Here is a 23,764-nt window from a genome sequence, read left to right as displayed (position 1 = left end):
TCGGGCCCAATGGTCATTGTGAGGTAGCATAACTCTGAGTGAGATGAGCTTTTCCACAGCAACTGTGGAGAAAGAGCATTCACATGGCCAGTTACTGGGGACTGCCTCATGTTCACTGAGATGTACAATATAAGAACTTAGGGACACTCCCAGAAATGATCAGGGTGTAGGTTTAAAACAAGATATTTTTTACATCGTGTGTAGTCAGCTTGTGGGCTGCAGGAGGCTGTAGAGGCAGGTATAATCAAGTTGGAAGAGGGATTAAACATTAACGTAGTACTGGTCCACTGGGAGCTATTAAACAGAGGTGTGTATTCTCTGCCATTCCTAAACCAATGCTGGTTGATGCCAGGGAGGGTATGACAGGGAATGGAGCGCTCTAGATAAGCCCTGTTGATATGCTCTCCCTCTAAGGCAGGGATGGGCAATTATTTTGGCTGGAGGGCCACTTAACAAGTTTTGGTGAGCTGTTGAGGGCTGCACACACGCAGTTTTTCAGAAGATATGATTTTAACAAATTACAGATAAAAACAAACCATATACTAAAAGTCAAATATTTGATATAACTAGGGACCTACCAAATTCGTGGCAGAAGTGGGATACATGGCAGCTCCTTTAGTCTTCCAGGTACCCGTGTGTGCCACCCCAGCCACTGATTGGCGAAGAGGCCCCACTACTCACTGCTCCCCAGTCCTTGCTCATCCCTCATGGGCAGGGAAGCAAAAATCATAGTTTTAAATATGGCACTATTTTGTCTCCCTGCTGGTCAGCAGCCAGGAGGGAGAGCTGCTGGAGACAGCAAGCCAAGTAGTGTGTGGCAGCAGCCCCACCAGGAAGCTGTGGCCAGGGCTGGGGTGGTGCTGTCTGGCAGGGGCTTGGCCCCATGTGGACAGCTACAGCTGATGTGGATCAGCTCCAGTCAGATCCAGTCAATTGGTAGGCACCTTACCCCAGGCTGGATCTAGTCTGCAGGTCATATTTTGCCTGCCCCTGCTCTAAAGCATATGCTTGCCACTGTCAGAGAGGCTACTGAGCTACATGGATTACTGGTCTGACAGTACACCACTGGGTATATGAATCCCATTCCAGCTGCCATTTCCCCAGCTGCTGAATTGCTACAAATATTCCTAATGTATGTATGAGCAGGTGCTGAACCACCACCAACTTTCTGGTGCTGTAGGCTGAATGAAGTTGCTTGACAGGCTGCAGTCAGGCCCCGGGGTTGTAGGTTGCTGATCCCCAGCCTAGGGAATGGAAGTGTCAAAGCAGCAAATTGGGAAGAGATTCCATCCTTCCCCCCTGCCACTGCAACCAAGAGCCAAGCTGAACGACAGCCAAGATAAGAGTTTTTCAAATGATGATTTAAAAGACAGCTTTCAGGTTGGTGCTGACCACAGAAGCCACAAAGGAAAGGCTGATAATCATCCTAACTCCCTCAAAGTCACGTATTTAAATAAATCTAAGCAAGAATTAATAATTTGGGTAAAAATTTATTTTACATACAGAACATTGCTACTAACTATTAAACAAGGGAGAAGATAGACGAGCTAGTCACCTCCTGAAAAGGAAAAACTAAGATTAACAGAACTCCAAGCTGGAGAGCCAGGATTTTAGTTTGGGAGTCAAAGGGCAAGGCTTTCAGCACCATGCATTTGGGTGGGGAACTGCAGGAGGTTGAACTGCACATCTCCAAGTCAGGTTTGAGCCTCCCCACCCACCTCAGTCTGGAAACGGACCCCACAGCTGGTAACAGATCTTCCCAACGCTGGAGGAGGCCTGAAGAGGCACCAGTGCCATTTCAGACATGCTGTTCTATCAGACTCTCACAAACTGTATGTGAAGATGGAGAAACAGCACAATCTCTGTGAAGTACAAAACACTGAATTACAGGGCTGAAAACAAACAGGACAGCAATAATGGCAGGACCCTCTTAATCCAATCGTTCTACGAGCAGTTGGTTCTTGACAGAGTTCATACCGTGGCCCTAGTTCAAATGTACAAAGTACAAAAAATACCTGGACCAATATTCAATTGTACTTGAAAAACAAAACCATCTACTGAAAAGCAAATATTATCCTAGGTGACAATGAGTCCTTAAAAGCAGGGAGGCTGAGGGGACTTGCTTGTGCAGAGCTGCTGCTGGGCTCATTCACGCTGCTCCATTTTTACTTTGGGAGGCCTCAGAAAGGTCCTGTTTTTCTTTTCTTTCTTCCCTTTTGTATTTGCCTGGAAGTTTCTCCAGCTATCCACACGCCCGTCTCGACTCTCCTAAGCAAGATATGGGAGGAACATGTTAACACAAGGAAAGACAAGACAGACAGAGAAGGTCGTGTTCCACCAACTCTGACAGACCGCAACCTCTCACCCAGCGGATGGCACCTCCCAAGTAGGTGCCAAAAAAAGGAGAGCAGATGGATTGCAGAGGGATAGCATCCATCTAATGCAGTGGTCACCAACGAGTGGATCTTGATCCACCGGTAGATCTCAGAGCCTCTTGCAGTTGATCTCGGAGCCTCTTGGAGTCTATCAGAAGCGGGGGTGGGGGACTGAGTGCCTGTGTGCATACACACACCCCAGCCCAGCAGGTCAGTCCATAGAGGTGAGGGAGGGAAGGGATGGGGGCTAGATCGAGGCCCTCGCGGTGAGGGACAGTGCCGCAGAGGGAGGAGCAGGGGTAAATTGAGTGGGGCCCCAGCCAGGTGCGGCTTACCTGCTGGGGAGGTGCACCCCCAAATAATTTTTTCTCCCTCTGCCTCGATCTGCTCCCACCCCCCTGCAACTTACCTGCTGGGGGTGGGTGGCAGCACATGGTAGATCTTGGGTTGCTTTTAAATGCCAAAGGTGATCTCCTACTTAAAAAGGTTGGAGACCACTGATATAATGCAACAGGGACGAACATCTTTGGACATCATCTGGCCAAGCTGGCGACTAGAGCTTTAGTCTACGTCCTATGAAGAATGGTAGCAAAAACATACAGGCCAGCGTGCAACTGAGATCAAGTGATGATGACTGGGAAACGGGGCTAATTTTTGGCGAGGCAATAGGAAGCCATAATAAGGCTAAAGAGGCAAGAGGAGAAACAGCAGTCTACAAAGCATCTTTCATGTCTGGGGAACGAACAGGATGGACTGGTTTCAGCATTCCAGGTTTCAATTCCTTTGAAGCAAAAATATTTCTTCTGGCATGAAGACCTGGAAGAACATTTTCTCCAAGGAATACCCCCCCCCATATGTATCTACTCCATATGGATTTGAAATATAAACACAATAGTAGGCACATGCCTACTATCAAACCAAGAATCCACGTTATTTTGTTTCTAACCCTCTTCTCCCAGCTGAGGGGCAAGTACTCCAGTGTATATAGGCTTCTTCCACTTAAAAGACAGTATAAGAATATTTTTAGGGCACAAATTTAAACCTATTTAGCTTAGAGAACAAGCTCTTCACACAGACTACGAGGCAAATGGGTGAGGAAGGAGACCCAGTTCCAAATGCACAGGTTCACTTGCCCAGAGACAAAGACAGAGAGCATCATGCATTTCAGAGCTGCAGCACCAGCAGCCAGGATAGCTTCCCACGATCCCCATCTTTCTTGCCCACTTTTTAATCTCCAAACAAGCACCTTTGTGTTTTGTCCCATGCTTGGGAGAAGCTCCCTGTAAACATCTGCATGCTCCTTTTTGGCCTCCCTCAGAACTCCTTTGCCAAGATATCTACAAAAACCTCACAACAGTTTGGCTGTTCCTGTGCTACAACTGTTATCTCACTGCTTCCTTGTGTTTCTCTCTCGTCTGTAGCTCCTCACCGTCTCTCATCTTATACTGAAGTTCTGTGGAGCTCTTGTTCTGAGTTTGTAAAGCACCTAGCAGAATAGTCTGTGGGTCAGCCTCCTAGATGCTAGGATGGAACTGATAAAATTTAAGTGAATTTCAGCATACAAGTCCAATATTTTTTACCAAGTACAGGTGCAGCATGAACAGCAGCATATACAAAGCCTTGACAGATATGCCAGCCATCCTGACTTATCTCTGCACTCATTCAGGTTTATGGTACTCAGCCAAGATCCACGCTTCTTAGATACGAACACCCATCCATGAAGAACTAGACTGAGTCTCACCAATGTATTCCACAGGCCAAACAAACACACTAATGACTCAAGCTCAGGGGCAATTCGGTCTCCTGGCTGAGTGTAGATATAAAGCTGTAAGAGGGGCGAGATATACAGCACCTCAATTCACTACAGACACCTCCTCGTGAAAGGGGCACAGATCAAAAGCTTTCCTTTGTATACAAGAGATCCCTTCAGCCTTCATAACACACAAGAACACTTCTTCTCCATGGATTATGCAAAACCCAGGTTCCTGTAGGATCCTTCACTATGCTTTCTGCCTACTTAAACTGCCTTGTGCCACTATTGGACAGGACAAGACTTGCTCTGTTCTCCAGATGCATCCTCTGTAGCCAAGCCCAGAGCTGCTGAGATGCCTTTACTGAAGATAGCAACTGGCTGTGCTGCAGAGTACCTCAAAGTTCTTCTGCCACTCTCGCTCTCGTTTCGCTTTCTCTTGGGCTTCAATTTCTTCCTCTCTCTGCCGCTTCCTGGAAGGGAGGCAATAAAGAAGTACATGCTTGTCAGTCCATATTTAAAAAAAAAAAAATACACAACCCACCCACAAACTTCTCAGGAATCCACTCTGATTAGGCAGGGAAGGCAAGTACTTTTGAAAAAGAATGAATGAAATATGCACTTTAAGCCAGGAAGTAAGAGAACGTGGCGTATAAGACGTTTCAGACAACTCAGATAAGGAGAGCACTAACACAAGATGACACACTGATGACAGAATGTGTACTACTGGGTCAGTGATTCCCAAGTTTCATCTTGGCAACCCCTTCTTGAAAGTCAAATATTTCACAGCCATTCCACGTTTTTTGTAAGCATACCAATGACAACAATTATACCCCTACCTACTCGCTGAGATAGTCTGTCAGCCTTTCTTGGACCACTTGACTAAAGGGGGGGGTTTGCTCTTGACTGCAGCAAACTTTAATACCTTGCAGCCCCCTGACTGATATTAGTGCCTGCCAGCTGGGAAATGTTGCACTATAATCATGCAAAATCCCAAAGTGAACCATCAGGTAATGAAAGTCACCAAATATAAAAAAACGATTTCAGCAACATATTTAACATTAGGAAACTTAATGTTTTGCTTACTGCTAGCACATCAGCATGTGCTCTCACCGAACTGTTCTTGTGAGTGACTTCTTTAGGAAGTGCCAGAATCCATAATAAAGTATTGTTTTAAATTAAAGTACTAAGCCTAATAGAACTGTTACATCTGTCCACTCCTGTAAGTGACCACATAACCACTGTAATTGTAACCGTTCCACTCCTGAGCAGCTAGTTTTCCTTTCCTTTTTGAATGTTTTAAAATTACATTTGTCCAGTCTTAATTTCCTCCTGAACACACATGACAAAGCCTCATTTACACACAGAGTGCCAATGCTGCTCATACCTTTCATGCATTTCTTTAGCTTCTCTCTCTTTCCTTTTAATTTCAAGTTCAGCAAAGAGCTTCATCGTCTGTTTATACACAGCTTGTTTGAACTGTAAGAAACAGAACAAGTGGTAATGCACTTTGCAGCATCTGTTTTGCACTGGGCCTTAAGCTTTGCTGGTTTAATAGCCCTGTGTGCTAGATAAGAAATAAGCTTCATCTGAGACCCATAGTAAGGGGCACAAATAACACAGTGTTGCAGGAAAGTCCAACTCACAGGAATCAGAGTTCATGGATTTCCACAGAACTCTGCAGGACTCAACATGCAAGGAGGCTAATCCAACCTTCTTGTATTGGGGGCACAATTACCCTGTTCTCAGGATGACCGTCATGAGCACCTGCAGAGCAGGATGAGCAGTATGTTGCTGTATAAAAACTCTTTGCTCCAGCTCCAATTCCAGCATTATATTCTGGAATTCAGAAGCAAGTACCGCTTTCACATTTCAGCTGGTGAGAAAAGTAAAAATGCAAACAGAAGGAAGAGTATGAGGGGAGATGGCACTGTTCCACAAAGTACCTTCCCCCAGCATTTTCTTCCAAACCAAAGTTAAGATCATCTAAGCTCAGTATCAGGCTTGCATGGGACTGCCAGGTGACAGTTTTATTGTCAAGAGTCCTTGGAATATGACCCTGCAACGCCCCAGTCTTGAATGTTCAGACTCCTTGAACAGAACCAAAAATATTTGCTCTCATGCAACTTACTAATTCTGGATCATCCTCTTCTACGTCGGTGGGTTTGCCTTCCTTCTTCAACTGCTTCTTTTTTTCTTTTACCTAAGGAAGATTATGCTAGGGTAAAAAATGGACTCCCAAGGCATTTCACTGGGATTCCTTCTTACAGTCCAACTGAGTCAGCAGCCCTCATATGCACATATCGGGGGGGGGGGGGGGGGGGGTGTCTCAGAGCAACAGTCTGACTTTATCCTGGATTTGCATTTTATCTAAAAATCTTGCAGCTCTCAGCCTACAGACATGCACACATAAGTGAACCCCATTTATTTAAAGGGCCACTGTTCAACAGTCCCCAGTTGTTTTTATTCACACTTAATATGCCTCATCTGCAGCACTAATAAGTTTGCTTTTTCCTCATTCTACTGAGAAGCTTGTTACACCAGCCAGCAGGCAAATGCTGTTCTAAACCAAAGGACACACTGTTCCTCCAACTGGGGAATGCATACTCCTGTGATGAACTTCAAGAGAATGAGAGAGGAAGGGATGGGAAAGCAGAAAAAGGAAAAGGAAATTAAATGGAAGAAAAAGATGAAAAAAATAAACAACTCTATGATATTTCTTTGGTTGCTGAAGATGATAGTGTAACTTTCCTTAACAAAACCATATGGGTACACAGCAGTATAACAAACCTAAAAAGGGTTATAGAACCCAAAACAGTCTGAGAACTACTGATTTAAGGCCTCAGAGTTTCCTCTTAGCCTGTTTCTCAAGCTATTTGTGTGTTACATCACCTGTATGACCGAGTGTAAATCAAGCTTCCAGCATCCTTCTTCACCTTCCAGGACATTTTCTCTAAACCCACGGGTCCCACAACACATTATTCTCTCACCACCAGCTATTCTCCAAATTTAATCTGTATCAATCATTCATAAATTAAATTTTTTTTAATTCAGATCATGTGGCCTGACCCTGATCACAGGCCGTCACATTTCACTCCACTATCCCATACTGGTCCCAACAACTTCTGTTTCAATAAAGCTTAGTTTTGTGCACGCAGCTGAACTATGGCTCGAGGCCCAATTCTGTCTGGAGTGTGCACAGCTCAGTCATTCTGATGTCTTATGCATCCGCAGTGTTATACAAGCAAGCAGCACCAAATCCCAGAGCATCAAATAAGGTCACAACCCCACTCTTTCCTCAGTGCTGGCTTTACAGGCATGGAGTACTTACAGTATGTTCCACATATTCTTTTCCTGCCTGTATCACATCCAAGGCCCTCTTCTTTTGCTCTCCATCCAGTAGTAACTTGTATGCTTTGTCCACAGCTAGCAAAACAGACTGATGTTAAGCAAATCTGCAAACACATTCATAAGACACTACATATCCATAAAGATTCTTTGCTAGCAGAATCCAGTCCAATCCCCTTCTCATGCCATCAGGTGCATAAACCAGAGATATTAATATAGGGGAACATGTCAATTTATTTTCCTTTACAGATCACATAGATCAGTTATAACCTGAAGTCAGCTGAAATGCTGGTAGATTCTTATGACAGAGATCATCCACAGACCTCCTTCAGGGATTAATAAATTTGTAATTCCCAACAAGTGACTGGATTTCACAGTGTAAAGCAGTTTTAAGCTGCATGTCTCCTACTAACTTCCGTGTAGAGAACAGGGCACAAGCCTCTCAACACTGATATTTTCTGCCCAACCTACAGTTCATATAGTGTAATAAATTAAAGATGGTCCCCTAGGCCTGACCTATGAACAAACTGACCCTTTCTTAGATTGTAGCAAAGCTATTACTACCACTTAGAGGATATCTGCCTTCTCTTTGAGCAGCAATTAGCAAGCAGAGTTATGTCTCCCTCCCTTCTAAGATCTGCATTTAACCCCCCTTCTGCCTTCTGGGGTTCCTCACCATCCAAGGAAGAGAACAGTCTTCTGACTTTATGCAACAGAAAAGCCAGCTAAGCGCTTTAGTACTGTACTAAAACACGAGTACAGTATGGCCACATACAGTTTTCCATTCAAAGCTGACAGTGACCTTACCTTCAAAGGCTTTCTGGGCTCTTTCAGAATCATCTTGATTTTTGTCAGGATGTACCAATATAGATAACTACAAAATACAAAGTACCATTAGACCAAAATCAATTTTATATTGACTGTGTATACAGAGTACTAGACATGTTAGTCTGAAATCAGGCAGAAGGCAGAGCAGAGTTGCACTTTATAGACCAGGGGTGCTTGCAGGCTGCAAAAGGATTTTATCTGCCTCATGGCAGGTTCCTTAGCCCTGTCTGCTGCAGGCATGGGGGCAGCCTGAGCCATGGCACAAGCAGCGGGTCCCACCACCCCCAGGTATGCAGCAGGGCTGCGGTGGTACGGCAGCTGGACTCCACTTTCTGGCAGCCCCAGCAGCAGCAGCTCCTTATGGTTGCTGTCACTAGTGTTGCTGCCACAAAGCCCAGCCTTATTGTCTGGGCACCCTGGCCCATCTGCCCCACACCCACCACTGGGGGCACTGGACAGAGTGGGCAGGCAGGGTCTCCATGGAGACAGGCCAGGACCCCCACGGGTAAGGCAAACTCAGTTGGGTGAATGGGATGGGCCCACAGGTGGGTGGGGAGTGGTGTCTGGGAGCAGAACTGATGGGCAGGAACAGGGCCTGGGGTAGAGCCATGATTTGCTGCTTGTACATCACTGCAACGGATGCTAGGTCTGCAGGCAGGGGCTAGTGGGAGGTAGATCACAGCTCTGACCCACCACTGGACTGTCACCACTCCAAGATCCCAGTCCCAGCCCTGCCCACCTATGCTGCTCCCAGACACTTCCCTGCCCGCCCACAGTCCCATCCCATCCACCCAGCTGAGTGTGCCCTGCCCACAGGAATCCCAGGCCGAGCCAATCTCTGTGAAGTGGTGACAGCACAGGGCTCGGGCCTGAGACAGAGTTCAATCCACTCCCAGGTCTAGTAATATGCAACCTAAGGAGCTTTGGTGAGCTGCTGCAGGCCGGGGGTGAGGAAGGGGTTCTGACCTGCCCTGCAACATCTCACCAAAACTCCCTAAATGGCCCTCCAGCCCAAATAGTTGCCCACCCCCATTATAGACCAACTAATTCAGAGACGTATAAGCTTTTGTAAGCAACAGCTTACTTCATCAGATGCATGAATCCTTGCATGGGATAGCAAATCAATCAATCACTATCATCTTTATAACAATCTTTTATGTATCTGAAAACTTATGCTTCCCACCCCCAACTCTTTACTTGTCGTTTTCCTCTGACTTGTCTACATGTTCCTGGAAGTGTGGTGCCATAAATTAGACGCTGTTCCAGTTGAAGCCTCACCAGCATCTAGTAAAGTGGAATAACTCTCCCAGGTCTTACATAGAACATTTATGTTAACAGTCTCAGAATGAGATCTGTACATTTTTCAACAGCTTCATGTTGCTGACTCATTCAGTCTGCGGCCCACAATAATCCCAAAATTCTTTTCTGTTGTACCACTGCCTGGTCACTTATCTCCCATGTATTTATACACTTGATTTCTCCCTTTTAAGCACAGTACTCTGCATTTCTCTTTACTCAGTTTCATTGTGTTAATTTTAAGCCATTTTGTCTCTCTCTCAAAATGACTGCAAATTCTGGTCCTGTTCTCTATCCTAGTTCTACTGCTACACTGCCCCCTGATTATCAGCTCTAGCTATTATGTATTTGCAAAAATGTACTGCACATGGGCATTGACAACTTTCAGATACTCAAAAGTTCAGTCAATTGAGAATAAGCTTCCTTAGGAATGAGATCATGCCTGGCTTCTCAGTGAGGAGTTCAGCTGCAAGGTCAACAAGAGTTACATACCTGCCGGAACCTCTTCTTTATTTCTTCTTCTGTGGCCTCAGGATCCATCTGCAGGACCTAGAAGAGCCCACAGCAACAGAGTGAGTTTCATGAGAGGCCTGTTTTTTAGGTTCCCTGCAGCCTAGCTTATAATGTCTCTTTCACTGGCATATAGGTAGAAACAAAGCCAGTAAATCCTGACCAGTATCTCCAGTATAAGAAGTCTCAGCTTGGGGTGGTGCATGCTAAGGAGCTAGCAGCTCTAGTCTAGTCTATACTAGGGACCATTCTAGGCTCCAGCTGAGCCCGCTTAGATATACAAATAGTAGCATAAAAGCACCTTTATCTCACAGTCTTGCAATAGAGCTCAACTTGGTTGAAACACAGTCAATGCTGCTAATGTGGAGAAACACTTGCAGATTAATTTTCTATCACGAGTATTATACTGGTCTTTGATTAGGATTGATTATTCTAACCATTGATCTCTAGTTTGCTCTCTACTATTGTACTTAATGCTTCTGTTTAAACTCTCTCTTTTAAGCAAAGACAAACTGGAAAGTTTTACTGTTTAGTTCCTTTGTGCTAGTCCAATGGCTCGAGGACTGGAGATCTAGCAAAGAAAGCGTCCCCTTGACATGCAGGGGAATTTAGGAATGCTCCCACCTACCAAATAGAAGAAATAGGGAGATGCGGCATTAGCATAATTCTGAAGGATGCAGATGGCACAGGGGAATAGGTACAAAAAAAACACAACACTTCTTATTGACTCACTCCAATGAGAACGGAGGAAGCCTGGCCCTGCTGTAAAGGTGCTAGCCCGGAACCTGGAAGATCTACATTTACTTCCCTGCTCTAGTCCTGCCATCCTGATTGCGACCCATGGAGGAAGCATGCTAGTTCTACCAGATTACAAGTAGTCTGCAGTTCTTCTCACGTCATCAACACTGTTACGATGGGCACAAAATCAACAACTCCAAAGAACAAACCCAATGTACTTATAAGGTTTCATGCAGCTTTCTGAGCAATTGATCTACTTTCCAATCAAGTGTTAGGACTTTCCACAGGACTATTCTGCAGATCACCCTGGCAAACAGTGCAAGGAGGCCTCTTTTGCTTCTCAGAACATAAAAGGCTGAGAAGCTGAGGCCAGAGAAAACTAGAAGGTGAAAGAGAGGTCCTAAGAAGGGCTGGCTAAGAAGAAAAACCAGGCTAACGTTTGCATTGCGAGTACAATTCTCTTTCGAGACTTTGTTACACAGCATGCACATGGTGCATTAGATCAGAACAGGACTCTCACCTATGTATACATCAGACAGCTATCATTTAAAACATCACATGTAAGGAGACTTGAATGCATTTACTTCTTTGCAAATTATGTAACTTCATGCTAAGGTAAAACTGACTACTGAGCCTTGCTTTTATTTCAGATATCCAAAATAAAATGCACAAGCAGTAAATAGTGACAAAAGCAATATTCTGTTAAAATTAGAGGCAAATCTGTCAAGTCTGTCAGTGCCAGAATATAAGTGAAATCTACTAAGAGGCCTACCTCCCACTGAGAGTGCAAGGAACATGACACATCCTTGCCCTTGCAATCAGGGCCTACACCGAATGAATTTTTCAACAGCAAGTAGATAGCCAACAGACATAGGAAGCTCCTTGAGTAGGAGAAAGTCAGAGAAGAGGAAGAGTGCTCAGACTTACTTCAAAAGGGTTGAGGTTGAAATAAGAGGATCCAGGACGGGTCAGCCTATCAATCTGGTTTTTTGATGTTAAAACAGAGTCTCGCTTTTCGATCTGCTTCACCTGGAGAGAGGGACAGTTATTACAGCATAATGAATTATACCCTTTTGTAGTGACCATGGGAGCTTTGCTGAGAGGAGGAAGAGACACCTGACCCCAACTCAGGCCTGTAGCCATCAATTCAGTGGGGACATTTCCTTATATAAGAATTAGCTAGAATCATTTGTCAACCTTTTACACTGTGATGTTGTACAACAGCATTTCTCAACCTGCGGGTCATGACCCAAAAGTGGGTTGTAAGAATATATGGAAGGGTCATGAACAAACTTTAAAAATGGATTCTCCTTTAAAGTAGAAAAAATAGTGGGAAACCGTGGATTTTCCCTGGCAGGCTGGCAGAGTTCCAGCCTGCCAGGGGCTGCTTGGGGCCCCCTCCATGCCCCACACCCCACACTGTAGGGGCTGAGGCCTGGGGCAGGGGTTCAGAGTGAGAGGCACTGGGTTGGGACTGTCCATCGATGGCTACAAATGGATCCTGGTACAAAAAAGGTTGAGAACCACTGCTATACAGCACTGCTCTATTTACCCTCCCTGTTGCCTTTCCGCTGTACGAGTTCAGAAACTGCTTTTGCTTCTGTCTGCAGCTTCCCATTAAGGAGAGGTGCCATCCTCCACAGTGCACCCTATTCTTGGGTGTCCCACCAGTACTGCCTTCTGCACTCTCTAATCTGCATAAACTCTCTCAGGCTTTAGGTCCTTACAGACCTATGCAGGTTTAACAGGGATATTTTAAACGGATTTAGTAGAATTGCTGCAAGCTCCTGGACACATATTTTGGGTTGAGTGATTTTCAGTTTAGCTGACTTTCATTCCCTGCAGGATTAAGCTAACCCGAAGTAATCATTCCACTACATGCTTCTGTTGGCCTAACTGACTGCTGAAAAGGTGCAACAGTCACATAAAAGAATCGGGAAGAAAACTCCCTTAAGCATTAGTGGGATGACAGATTTCCAAGACTCGGCTAAGCAGGAGTGGAACAACAAGCTCGACACACAGTGCTTACAGGGTCACGCACGAAATCTCTTTCAGCGCACGAGACTCCTATCTAGGTTATGGTAGGAGAGACGAGCCATATGAAAAGTACAATTATGGCTGTATGTTGTGGCTTAAAATGCTGCATGTGAACCGCACCTACTTGCAACACGCAGTGGGATAGGGGTGGAAAGAGCCACCTTAAGATAAAGGAGGAAAAACATCCCGCCTCTGAAACTGTCTAGGTTACTGTGAGGTCAGGACCATCTTGCCCAGGCTCCTGTCAAGCTGTGGCAAGACCGTAGATGCTGAACAGGAGCTGGGTCTGACCAGGGCTTTTCCCCACTGCTCCTCTCTCACTCACCTAGGGTGTGCGCACATACTAAAGCGACTTAAAATAAGGCGACTTAACTAAATCAGCTTAAGCCACGTCACAGTGTACACATGTACAGCCCCTTGCCGTGGCAGCTACTGTCTGAACTATCGCAGATTCCAGAATCCGAGGTCCAGGGAAGGTCTGTTCAGAGGCCGGGCCCCTCGTTCCCGGGCTCAGCAGCCACCGAAGCCCCTTTCCTCCAAGGCTGCGTCTGCTCCTCCGGGAACCCGGCTGAGCCGTCAGCTGCCACATCTGGTGGCAACGCGCTCCACGCCTGCGTGATAGACGCCGCGCGACAAAAACTACCTCACCGCCTATTCGGACCCCTAGTTCTCGTCTCGGGAGAGTCGATAATACGTCTCTAGCCGCTCGCCATTTCGTAAATCCTTATCGGGGGCCGCTCTTCCGAGCCAAGCAGGCCTCTCGAGTCCGCCCCGCACGGCGGCTGGTCCCCGCCGCCACCATGGCACCAACCCGCGGTGGGGCGTTTCTGCATCCCCCCCAAAACCCTGCTGCTGTCAGGAGCGGGGGTTGCAGCACGGGCCTGCCAGGCCCGCCGACCCCAGCCCCCGGCAGGCACGGAGGAGCCCCGGGCCCGGGCCGGAGCAGCAGGGGAAGGCGCGGAGCTCGCTCAGGGCCGCTCCCAGCGCACGGCCCGGCCCCGCCGCCTTCCCGGCCCCGCGCCGCGCCGCTACCTCGGTGTAGAAGGTGAGAAACGCGTCCTCGGCGGCGACCCCCGCCCCGCGCTCCGCCGGAGCCGCCATTGCTCGCACCACGTGATGCGGGCGCCCTCCCCACGTGACCCCCACCGGGCCCCGCCCCGCCCCGGCGGCGCGTCACGTGACGAGCGTCACAGAGCCCCGCCCCCGGCCGCTGCTTTTCCCGCTTTCGTTGCTTTTCCCGCCCTGCCCCGGGGCTTACCCGGGTTAACACCAGCCAGAGCAGTCGTGGGGCCACGTGGCTCGTGTGATCTGTCCCACGCAGTCAGACCTCGGGGCTTTTATTTGTTATTTATTTATTTTAATTTCATTTATTTATTATATTTTGTTCCAAACCTGGTTGACAAAGGCACCTTGGCAAAGCCCTGGCGGACGCAGGGTCTCACCAGGGACAGGACGCTTTCACCGTTTCATTCAGAGAGCTCGTCGGTGAGCACGAGCCACACCTCTGCTGGAGCCAAGTTCTGTTATAAACTTCTGCCAGCGAGACTGTTAGTTTAGGGGGTAAAGAGCGGCAAACCCTGACAGAGGAAACTGGCTGGTCGCCTTGCTGGGGTCACCTGACCCCCGTTGCCTTTCCTGCCTAGTGCGGGGGGGGGGCTGGACCTGATGATCTTGCAAGGTCCCTTCCTGCCCCGAATGATCTATGAATCTTTAAATCAATGGCCAAATCAAATTCCAAATCCGTGAGACAGTCCAGCACCATAAGTGGCCTACTACTGGCAAACATCCTCCACCCCCATCTGGGGTTTCAGATGTTTCCAAATCCTTTGGTGGGCATCGTATGTGCAGGCCGGAGCCTGGAGGCTTGGGGTTTGGATGCCCCCGAGTTTCGCTTGCCTTTAGCTGTAGGCCCCAGGAGCAAGCTAGGGAGGAGTCCTTAAAAGTGGGTGTAAAGCCAAGACCGTCCCACTCCAGCAGCTAAGTGGGAAGTTTTACTGCATGTGACCTTGGCGGGTGCTATCCCCATGCCAGGAGAGTGGTCTTCCCCAGGTGTGACTAGGAAACCGCTTCAGGGGTCACCTTGGCAGGTAACCATAGGACTACGCTTGATCTGAGCCCACCAGAGGCTGAGAAGCTCTGGGGCCATGAACGTCACATGCCCCTGTGGTGCTGTCAGCAGCAGGAGCGTGGCAGCGGCAAGTGGGGCGCTCCCGCAGGCAGCTGCAGTGCTGGCGGTGGCAGGGTGGCAAGCGCTGACCAGTGGTCGGCGACCACCTCCAGATGCTGCCAGCAACATCAGCAGCAGCCAGCGGCAATCACGGACCGCCCACAGACACCGGCAGTGGTGGGGTGGCGAGCAGTGACTCTGCAGGTGCCGCCAACACTGCTTTTCTCAGGGGGTGCACATGCACCCCCTACACATTGCCAGTGCTAGGGGCTTTTATTTCATCTGGAGAAGCACAAGACAAGCCAAAGCAAGTTCCTCTGAACCAGACGCAGGTTTATGGGGATCTTAGCAACCAGGCAACATCTCCAAAAGCAGCAATATCCAGCAGAGGAGATATAGACCTACTCACTACCGGGTGGCCAGGTCTCAAGGTCCTCTGAATCTGTCCTTACGGCTCAAGGCACTTTCTGGCTCTCACCCCTCTGCCTTTGTGTGGGAAAGTTTTGTTCGGTTCAGGTTCATATTTCCATATTCCCACCCATTCCTCTGAGATAACTTGGCCAACTTGAGTAGGGATCAGAGTTATGACCTGTGACCATTTTTCTTAACCTAGAGTCACCTTAATAGCATTGGGTGCAATCATTGACCTATACAGCTCAACTCGGATGTGTGCGTCTCATCTCCCTTGAAACTGTCTCTCAACCTGCTTTCCACACACACTAATCTCTGATTCAGACTGAACTGCTTCTGGGATCAGAGCATGTGGGAGGAGGAATATAGTGACACACCCACACAGCAAAAAGTGGGGAGGGGTGTCCAGGACTCCCTGATGGGGTTTCTAAATAGACGATCTAAGTTTCACACCAGTTGCCTTCTTGATGCTTATGATTGTGCATATGATTTCTGGTTCTTAGGCCTTGGGTTTATATTTATTTGTAGGTTTGTCACCAGTTTCCATTGAACTAGATAAGCAAGTCTGAGACCAACACCTCCCACCCCTTCTTCATCTTGATACAACAGTCTTTAAGATCACCCCATGGTCAGGAAAGCTAAAGCCATGTCAGTAAAGCCATTTGCACAGCTGTGCATTCACCCACAGGAGGCATCTGTCTGTCTTCACTTCTGGCCTTGACTGGAAGAAGTGAAAAGAACATCTCTTCAAGCCCAGTTCCTTCACCCTCCGTTTCGCAGCCCTGCTGCTCCTTTTGGCCTGCTCAGATGGATGAGTAGTGGTATCATTTATGCCCACTAGTCAGAAAGCCAGAGGATTCTTGGCAACTTATCTATAATGTGGCTTTCAGTTCCCAGCAGGCATCCTACTTCCTAATGCCTACTGACTTGAATGTCAACTCAGACTGATAAAGGACCGTTACTGTCCCCCTTAGGGAAACAATTAATGGAGCAAAGATGGGAACCACAGAGATGCACTATAAAGATTTTTGCTACTTGTATTCAGTAACCAATGGCAGTAGTATGTTGTCATCCTCTATCTGGAGCAGCAACCAGGAGGGGCTGGGCAAAATCAATACCTGCTTTGAGAACTGGAATTGCATTAAAACAGAGGTGTTAAACATACAGCCCATGGGCCAGATATGGCCAGCTGAGCCTCTCTGCCTGGCACACCAGGCTACCACTGGGCCACCAGAAGTTGGGGGACATGGTCTGCCACCAAATTCATGGTCCTTTCGCCTCACCACCTTGGCTGTCAGTGGTCAGCTTGGCTCACTGCAACAGCACTCCCAGTCTGCACTACAGACCAGATGCTGCCACATGCAGAGCGGCCACCACTGCCAGACTTGCAACTGCTGCTGCAGCTGCATTAGCCACCCTCGTGTCTCAGGCTGGTTCCCGACTGCAAGGAGCCCAACAGTCTAGATCCAGCCTGAGGCCCTGGGTGAGTCTGACACCCCTGCATTAAAATATCATGCTCCTGTGTACTCCTCACATCCTCCACTGATTCCTATTCAGCCACCTTGACCTGTCTGCTTTTTTCTGATAGAATAGGTGTGTTAAACATATGGCCTGCAGGGCTCCTGTAGAGGCCAGGAATTTAGGAGCATGGCCTGCTGCCAAATTCTTGGGTATGTATTTCTGTGAAGGTCAGCAAGCAGCAGCTGCATTAACCCCCATGGCTACCTGATGCCATTTATGTTGCCACTATCTGCCCTGTCCTACTGCCAAAAGTGGGTCTGGAGCCCTGCAATCCAGATCCAGACTAAGGGCCAAATGAGTTTGACATTCCTATGCTAAAGGAAGAATGACATTGGTTATCAATGGAAAAATGTTCTTCATCTCCTTTAGGGACCATGTTTTGTGTAATGAAAAGGTCATTCTATACCCTACTGGTGGAGAAAGTGATGCTGTCGTGTCATTCTATTTAAAGTTATAGCCATATTAGCAGTGATTTGCTTTCTGAGGTGGACTGGCAGGTACAGACTGTGACTTCTGTGATACTTTAAAACAAGTTCCTGCCAGTGTCTGCCCCAATATTTGTATCACCTGGAGCTTTTGAGCAAGCTGTTTCACAGCATTTGTTTTCAGTTTTCAGCCATTGATCATATTTGTAAAACTTCTCTTCTGTATCTGCACTTTGCAGGAATTTTTCCATCATCTTATCCAAGGTTAAATTTTCAAAGCAAGTTTGCATATTTGGGGATGCCTGACTTGGGGGGATACTGGTCTTCAGATTGACATCTGTAAAACCTTCCCCTTCAGTGGTGGGGTGGTGAAAGGAGGCAGTCTACTTTGATGAGGCAGCTCGGCATAGGAGTACTCGCTTAAGTCCTTGTGCAATTTATTGTGGGAGGATTTGAACTCTGTGCCCTCCTCCAGCTCTGGGCATGGTGGGGATGCCTGGTACGTGTGGCCCAACAGAAGGCAGCAGCAGCAGGGGCTGTGGCAGCAGGGTGAGGTGAGGACAATTAGTAGCTGGGGCCAGAGGAACCACTGGGATAACCCCAGCAGCTGAGAATTCAGGCCATCTCATTGAGGTGCTTGTAGGTCATGTCTGTGCACCTGTGTTTCTTCAGCCTGTCCTGGCTCTGCTCAAACTCAGATTGAGGCTTCTGATTCAGATACAGCATTGATTTTGTGTGTTTTTGGTTGTAGCTGTGTTGGTTTAAGGACTTGGAGATGCTGGTGCTTCTCAAGGTGGACTTGTAATCGGTGCTGGATGGATTTTTTTCAGAACAGATATGTGTACTGGCCTGCTACCCAGCTGAGCTAGGCTTCAAACACACCACATCAATACAGGCAAGATTCTTTGCAGTTCTGAGATCTTCAAGGAAGTCTGTTGTTCCTTGAGATTGCAGAACAGCAGGTTCCCAATGCCTAAAGAAGGGTGTTTGTGCCTGAAAGCTTGCAAAGAACCTTTTTTCCAATAACTCAGTTGGTCTAATAAAAGAGATCACATCTACCCAAAGAACCTGGCCTGTATTGATGTGGTGTGTTTGAAGCCTAGCTCAGCTGGGTAGCAGGCCAGTACACATATCTGTTCTGAAAAAAATCCATCCAGCACCGATTACAAGTCCACCTTGAGAAGCACCAGCATCTCCAAGTCTGACATTAGAAGTTGCATGCAGTTGAAATGGAAGTACAAGTCCTATTTAGCATTTGCATCTTTCGAGCACAGCATGCTCCCTGCAGACAGAATTTTTGGAGATCTATGTTTTGCTTTAACGAGCTCTGCCTGACCACATGCAAGCTGCAATTTTTAGAGCTTTATAAATTGGCCAAAGCTGTAGTTTTATTTCAGGACAGCAAAAGACACAACCCTACCACAAAATCCACTTAGTTGCCAAACTGCAAGTCCTGACTCCAAATCATACAGGCACTAGATATTTAAAAAAAAAACCCAAACCAAACCCCCCCAAAATGTCAGTCATTTAATACAGGAAACCCAAACTGCAAGTCCTGACTCCAAATCATAGAGGCACTAGATATTTAAAAAAAAAACCCAAACCAACCCCCCCCCCCAAAATGTCAGTCATTTAATACAGGAAACCAATGTATTTTTCCTTCATCTTATTCTCCAAAATGGCTGGACTGGTTTAAGTCGAACTTAAAGAAAACAAACCTGCCCGAGGCAAACCTCTGAAATGAAACAGGTCAGCCCTAAAGTTCATGTCTGGCCAGGGTGAGAGCAACTGAAAACGGGATCTTATAAGGGAAGGTATCAAACTACCTTGACAATAGGTAGAACTAGCACAGCTGTATGCACGCCCTCCTCTTCCTGACTCACGTTTGTAGCTACCGAGTGAACCTGTGGTGCATACTCATGTACTAGCTTTCCGACGGTTAACTTGATCTAACTTTGAAGTCAACTTATCAGAGAATACATCCCCCTGAGGTGTATTATCTTGAGCCTCATTAGTTGACTTTGCTCAGAAGATAGCCCTCGTGTCAAGGAGCTGTACATGCAAGCCAATTCACTTAAGTCACCTTAGCACGTGTGTGCACCCCCCCCCAGGTGAGGGGAACTGTGGGGCAGGCATGTTTAGACCAAGGAGCCACAAAGGGATACAAACCACTGTTCCCAGCAGGAGCTAGTGAGCACAACCCAAGGAAAAGGCCCAAACACCCACTACAAGGAGTGCAAGCCGAGGGCTGCAAAAAAAAGGCAGGAGGCGCGCATGCGCACTAGAAGCAGGCACTCCCTAGCTCGTAGCCAACTGCGCGGGTTGAGAATGAGTCGACACGGCTACAGCGCATGCGCACAAACCGCTTTTCCCCCCCCCCGTTCACGGGCTGCCAGTCAACCCGCGGCCAATCAGCGAGCGGGGGAGTGCGCGTCCCACCCCTTTGCCTAGCGGGGTGGCCACGCCCCTTAACCCCTGATAGGGCGTCGCGGGCCCTTCCCCCACGGGCGCTGAGCGGCGGCTTGCCACTCTCGGGCTCAGCGCTGGTCGGCCCGGCAGCGCGTCACTCCGGGTTGCGTGCTGCTCGGCCAGGCGCGGCGCTGCAAGGGCGGGGGGCGATGGCGGCGGGCGTGCTGCGCAGTGGTCTGCGCGGGGCCTTCCTCATGCAGCAGCAGCGCGGGTGGAGCTCGGGCTCCGGCGCGGACCAGGTGCGTGCGGGGGGGCCGGGCCGGGCCGGGCCGGGCCGCGGGGCGGGAGGGGGGCCGCGCTCACGGTGCCGCCGCGTCTCTCCGCAGCTGGGCGAGCTGGGCAAGGGCGCCGGCAAGGGCGGCGGGGGCGGAGGCTCTATTCGCGAGGCGGGCGGCGCCTTCGGGAAGCGGCAGGCGGCCGAGGAGGAGCGCTACTTCAGGTGAGCGGGGCCCCTCGGGACCGGGACCGCTGGCTGCGCTGCAAGCGGGAGTCGCCTTCCGCAGTCCCCGGCCCGGGGGAGAGCGCGAGGTCTGGACAGCGTTGTCTCTAATCCTAGCCTTCACGGCCTGGGATGCGGCGCCGCGCCCCCCTCGCGCGCTCAGCCGCTACCGAGGCCCCCTTCCTCCAGAAATGTGTCCGGGTGGCGGCGACGGGGGTGTGGCACACCTGAGCGGCGGGCGGGCGGGCAAGGCCCCGGCTGAGCTGGAAGGGAGCGCGTTGCCTCCAGGCCTTTGGTAAGTGTTAGCTGACCCGTGTGCCGCCTGCTGTGCCCTTCAGGGAGAAGGAGAGGGAACAGCTGGCAGCTCTGAGGAAACACCACGAGGAAGAAATCGATCACCACAAGAAACAGATAGATCTTCTGCAGAAAGAAATCGAGCGCCACAAGTACAAGATCAAGAAGCTTAAAAATGATGATGATGATTAAACCGCCGGTGTCTGTTGCGGTTTTCTTCCATATGCAGCCGATAAGTGTTTTGTCGTCGTTGTTGTTGTTGTTGCTGCTGCATTGAAGACTACAGGCTTTAGCCAACATAATCCAGGTTTGCACCATTATAATATGGACTGCAGGAAAATCGAATAAACTCAAAGAATCCAACAAGTGTTTCTTAGTGATTTTTGTCTTTCCAAAATGCATGTTCTTTAGCCTTCATCTTGGCTTCCCCCAGCTACTGATATTAAACTGCTTTACTTTGTCCCAGCTGCTAACAAGTGGTTTATACTCCTACTATAGCATTTCTACCCCAGGCTCCGGCCTGGCCCTGCTGGGGGGGGAGCAGCTGCAATGCTGAGCTGGGCTCTCGGTACAACCATTATTTGCCCTTTCTTTCTCCCCTTTCCCACCACCAATGGATGGGCCCTGAATTTTGTGTCAGTTTACAAATGTGGTGGCTGAGTTACAAGGCAAAACTATAGCCATTTTATTAGAGTAATTATTTGTTTCTTTACTTCAAATGTGCCCTTGGTCACATGCAAATGCATAGAGAGCTTTATGATGGGAGAATAGACTTCATAGTATTAATACTTTAAAAAGGAAACACTTGTGTTCTGGTTATACTCATTACACTTCAGACATTGATATTCCAAATGTCAATATCCTTTTGCTGACTAACTTCAGGGGTTTGTTTTTGGCGGGGGGTTGGGGTTTTTGGGGTTGTTTTTTTTTTTTTGGTTTTTGTTTGTTTTTTGGTTTTTGTTCCCTCCTACAACGCTGGTGCTGCTTCAGAAACCGCATGTTGAACTAATCCCTGAGCTGCTGCTTTGAGAAAGGTGGCGCACAAATCTAACCAACAAGTAAATAAATAATCAAAGTGGTACTAGTAACTGATCGGTGTAACCAACTTTTTAAAGGCCAGCTGACCCACCCAATTAACAAGCACACCTCTAGAATAGAGAGATGGAAAAAAGTGTGTGTGTGTGATTGTTGTCATAGGGTGGGGGGGAATAACAAGGGCAAGAGAGTGGGTTCTACCTTGCTCTCTCCTGTTTTTGTTTTTCAGCCTGTGAACCAAGTGCAGTTATTCTTTAGTACTACGAAAGTGGTCTTACAGTGTGTGGCCTAATATATAGGAGGGTTTCCCTAACACAGCTGTAGATTTGCAGTAAAGCCTGTTTTTTCTCAGGATTTTGTGGTTGGAACAGATCTCTGAACAGCTGTTGGCTCACTAAGACTTTTGGCACAGAAAGCATTTTGACATAGCTGTCATTGGTCTGACTGAGAAGAAAATGATTAGGTTCCCTCTGTTTTAAAAGAACATCTCTGGAATGCAAGAGGCCTTTATTTCTTTAAACAAGAATCGAAGGGCACATGGATCAAAAACAACAAAGAGGAAACATTGATTAAAAACAGAATTAACTAAGGTACTTGTACCAGTTGTGCTGTTTTTCCTATTAATAAAAATATTAAGAACCTTTTCATATTTGTAGTGAATGCTATACAAATACAGAAAAGACCATCTTTGCCCTAAAGAATTTAAATTAGCTACATGTGTATTTATCACCAACGTTTAATCCACTGTGGAAAAAGCAGCTTCCCTACAGAATATTCCATTATACCATGCTTGTCTTAATCAGTTTGCAGGAGTCATCAGGTGTGTGGGGGAGAGGTGTTTTTTGGGGTTTTTTTTTTTGGGGGGGGGGGGGGGGGGAAGTAGAGCTATAGAAATTACTGTTTTGGTTTGCCGGTTGAACTGAAACATTTAAGTATTGAGAAAAAAGATGGTCCTGGGTCAACTTGAACCAAAAACCTTTTTTCAAATGAAAACCTAAAACATTTAGTTTTCAAAATGTTAAACTAAGTATTTCATCAGTTCTATTTTTTTAAGTGGTTTTTCACTGAAGAAGAGTACTTTTTGCCCAAAATTTATCTGACACTTCTGCCACCTAGCTAGTTGGTCCAATAACAGTATTGCCACAAAACCCTTCTTTCCCAACATGGACAAGAGTAATGGTTGTTTTGTCTTATTAACCCCCACACTCCACAGTGGAAGCCTAATAGATTAGATGCAAGTGCCTCTGGGTACATTGCTGGTCTAGGTAAGAGGAGGGGAGAGGGGGTATCTTGTAGGGGAAGTATGGCTACAGGTAACTTGGCCACAGGTGGTAGTGGCTTATTGCTGGCAGAGGTACAAGAGGTTCATTAGAAAGAAGTGGGAATTGCTGTCTATGGTAAGCCTACAGGAGCAGTATTTTAGAGATCTTTCAGAGTTATTTTTTGCCTTGGGCTGCCATTGTAAATCTGATTAAAGCATTTGACCAAACAAGCTGTTGTCTACCAAAGCTTATGCCACAGAAGCAGTTAGTTTCTAATGTGCCACCCTACCCTGCCTTCTGCTGTAATGGAGACATGGAACATTTCAGATTTATTACTCATAGCATCTTTGAGTAACCTGTTGGTAACACTCTGGCTGACAGTGACATGGAGGTAGAGGAAGAAAGGAGAAATTCATGGAGCTGTTGTGCTGGGGAGACGCTGTGGAAAGATGAGCATGTGTGAAAGAACCTGCCCTGGGAGTAACAGGAAGCAAACAAGCCTATTCTGACAGATGGGACGCACCTGGCAACAGATGGAAATGCTGCAGAAGGTTCACCACCAGATCTGGCAAGTTGTCCCAGTCTGCTGTCCATCTAGGTTCTGGAGAACATATCTTATGGGGGGTCCTAGCCCCCTGCACTACAGGAATCTCCAAGACCACTTCCCTCACTCCCTCCCATGTTCCACTTAACAGAGGTCAAGAAAGATAATTTCAGGCTTTCATATGTCAGTCTGTAGCAGGTGCAGCTTCCTCATTATTTTCGTGGTTGTTCTTCTGCTGGGCATTTGGTTGTTTTCTGTCTTTTCTCTTTTGCAATAATCACTTCACAGTTTGTCGTTACAAAAGAAATCAGCAAA

The 23,764-nt window shown here is 47.6% G+C and overlaps 2 protein-coding genes across 2 annotated transcripts; one reads left to right on the top strand and one right to left on the bottom strand.

The window, feature by feature from the left end:
• Positions 1–1,474: 1,474 nt before the first annotated feature.
• Positions 1,475–14,022, bottom strand: DNAJC8 (DnaJ heat shock protein family (Hsp40) member C8). The gene is made up of 9 exons (XM_006277027.4): positions 13,915–14,022; positions 11,773–11,874; positions 10,090–10,146; positions 8,281–8,347; positions 7,457–7,551; positions 6,257–6,328; positions 5,513–5,604; positions 4,523–4,598; positions 1,475–2,268 (listed from the first exon to the last, which is right to left on the bottom strand). Exons 1-9 carry the CDS (start codon positions 13,981–13,983, stop codon positions 2,146–2,148), a joined length of 753 nt encoding a protein of 250 aa, XP_006277089.1. The 5' UTR covers positions 13,984–14,022; the 3' UTR covers positions 1,475–2,145.
• Positions 14,023–19,960: 5,938 nt separating this feature from the next.
• Positions 19,961–20,974, top strand: ATP5IF1 (ATP synthase inhibitory factor subunit 1). The gene is made up of 3 exons (XM_014605037.3): positions 19,961–20,114; positions 20,202–20,314; positions 20,653–20,974. Exons 1-3 carry the CDS (start codon positions 20,025–20,027, stop codon positions 20,798–20,800), a joined length of 351 nt encoding a protein of 116 aa, XP_014460523.2. The 5' UTR covers positions 19,961–20,024; the 3' UTR covers positions 20,801–20,974.
• Positions 20,975–23,764: the final 2,790 nt, after the last annotated feature.

This window comes from Alligator mississippiensis, chromosome 6 (assembly GCF_030867095.1).
Source record: "Alligator mississippiensis isolate rAllMis1 chromosome 6, rAllMis1, whole genome shotgun sequence".
NCBI classification, from domain to species: domain Eukaryota; kingdom Metazoa; phylum Chordata; order Crocodylia; family Alligatoridae; genus Alligator; species Alligator mississippiensis.
The sequence above is the reverse complement of the archived record's forward strand: the minus strand, read 5'-3'. Positions and strand labels throughout refer to the sequence as shown.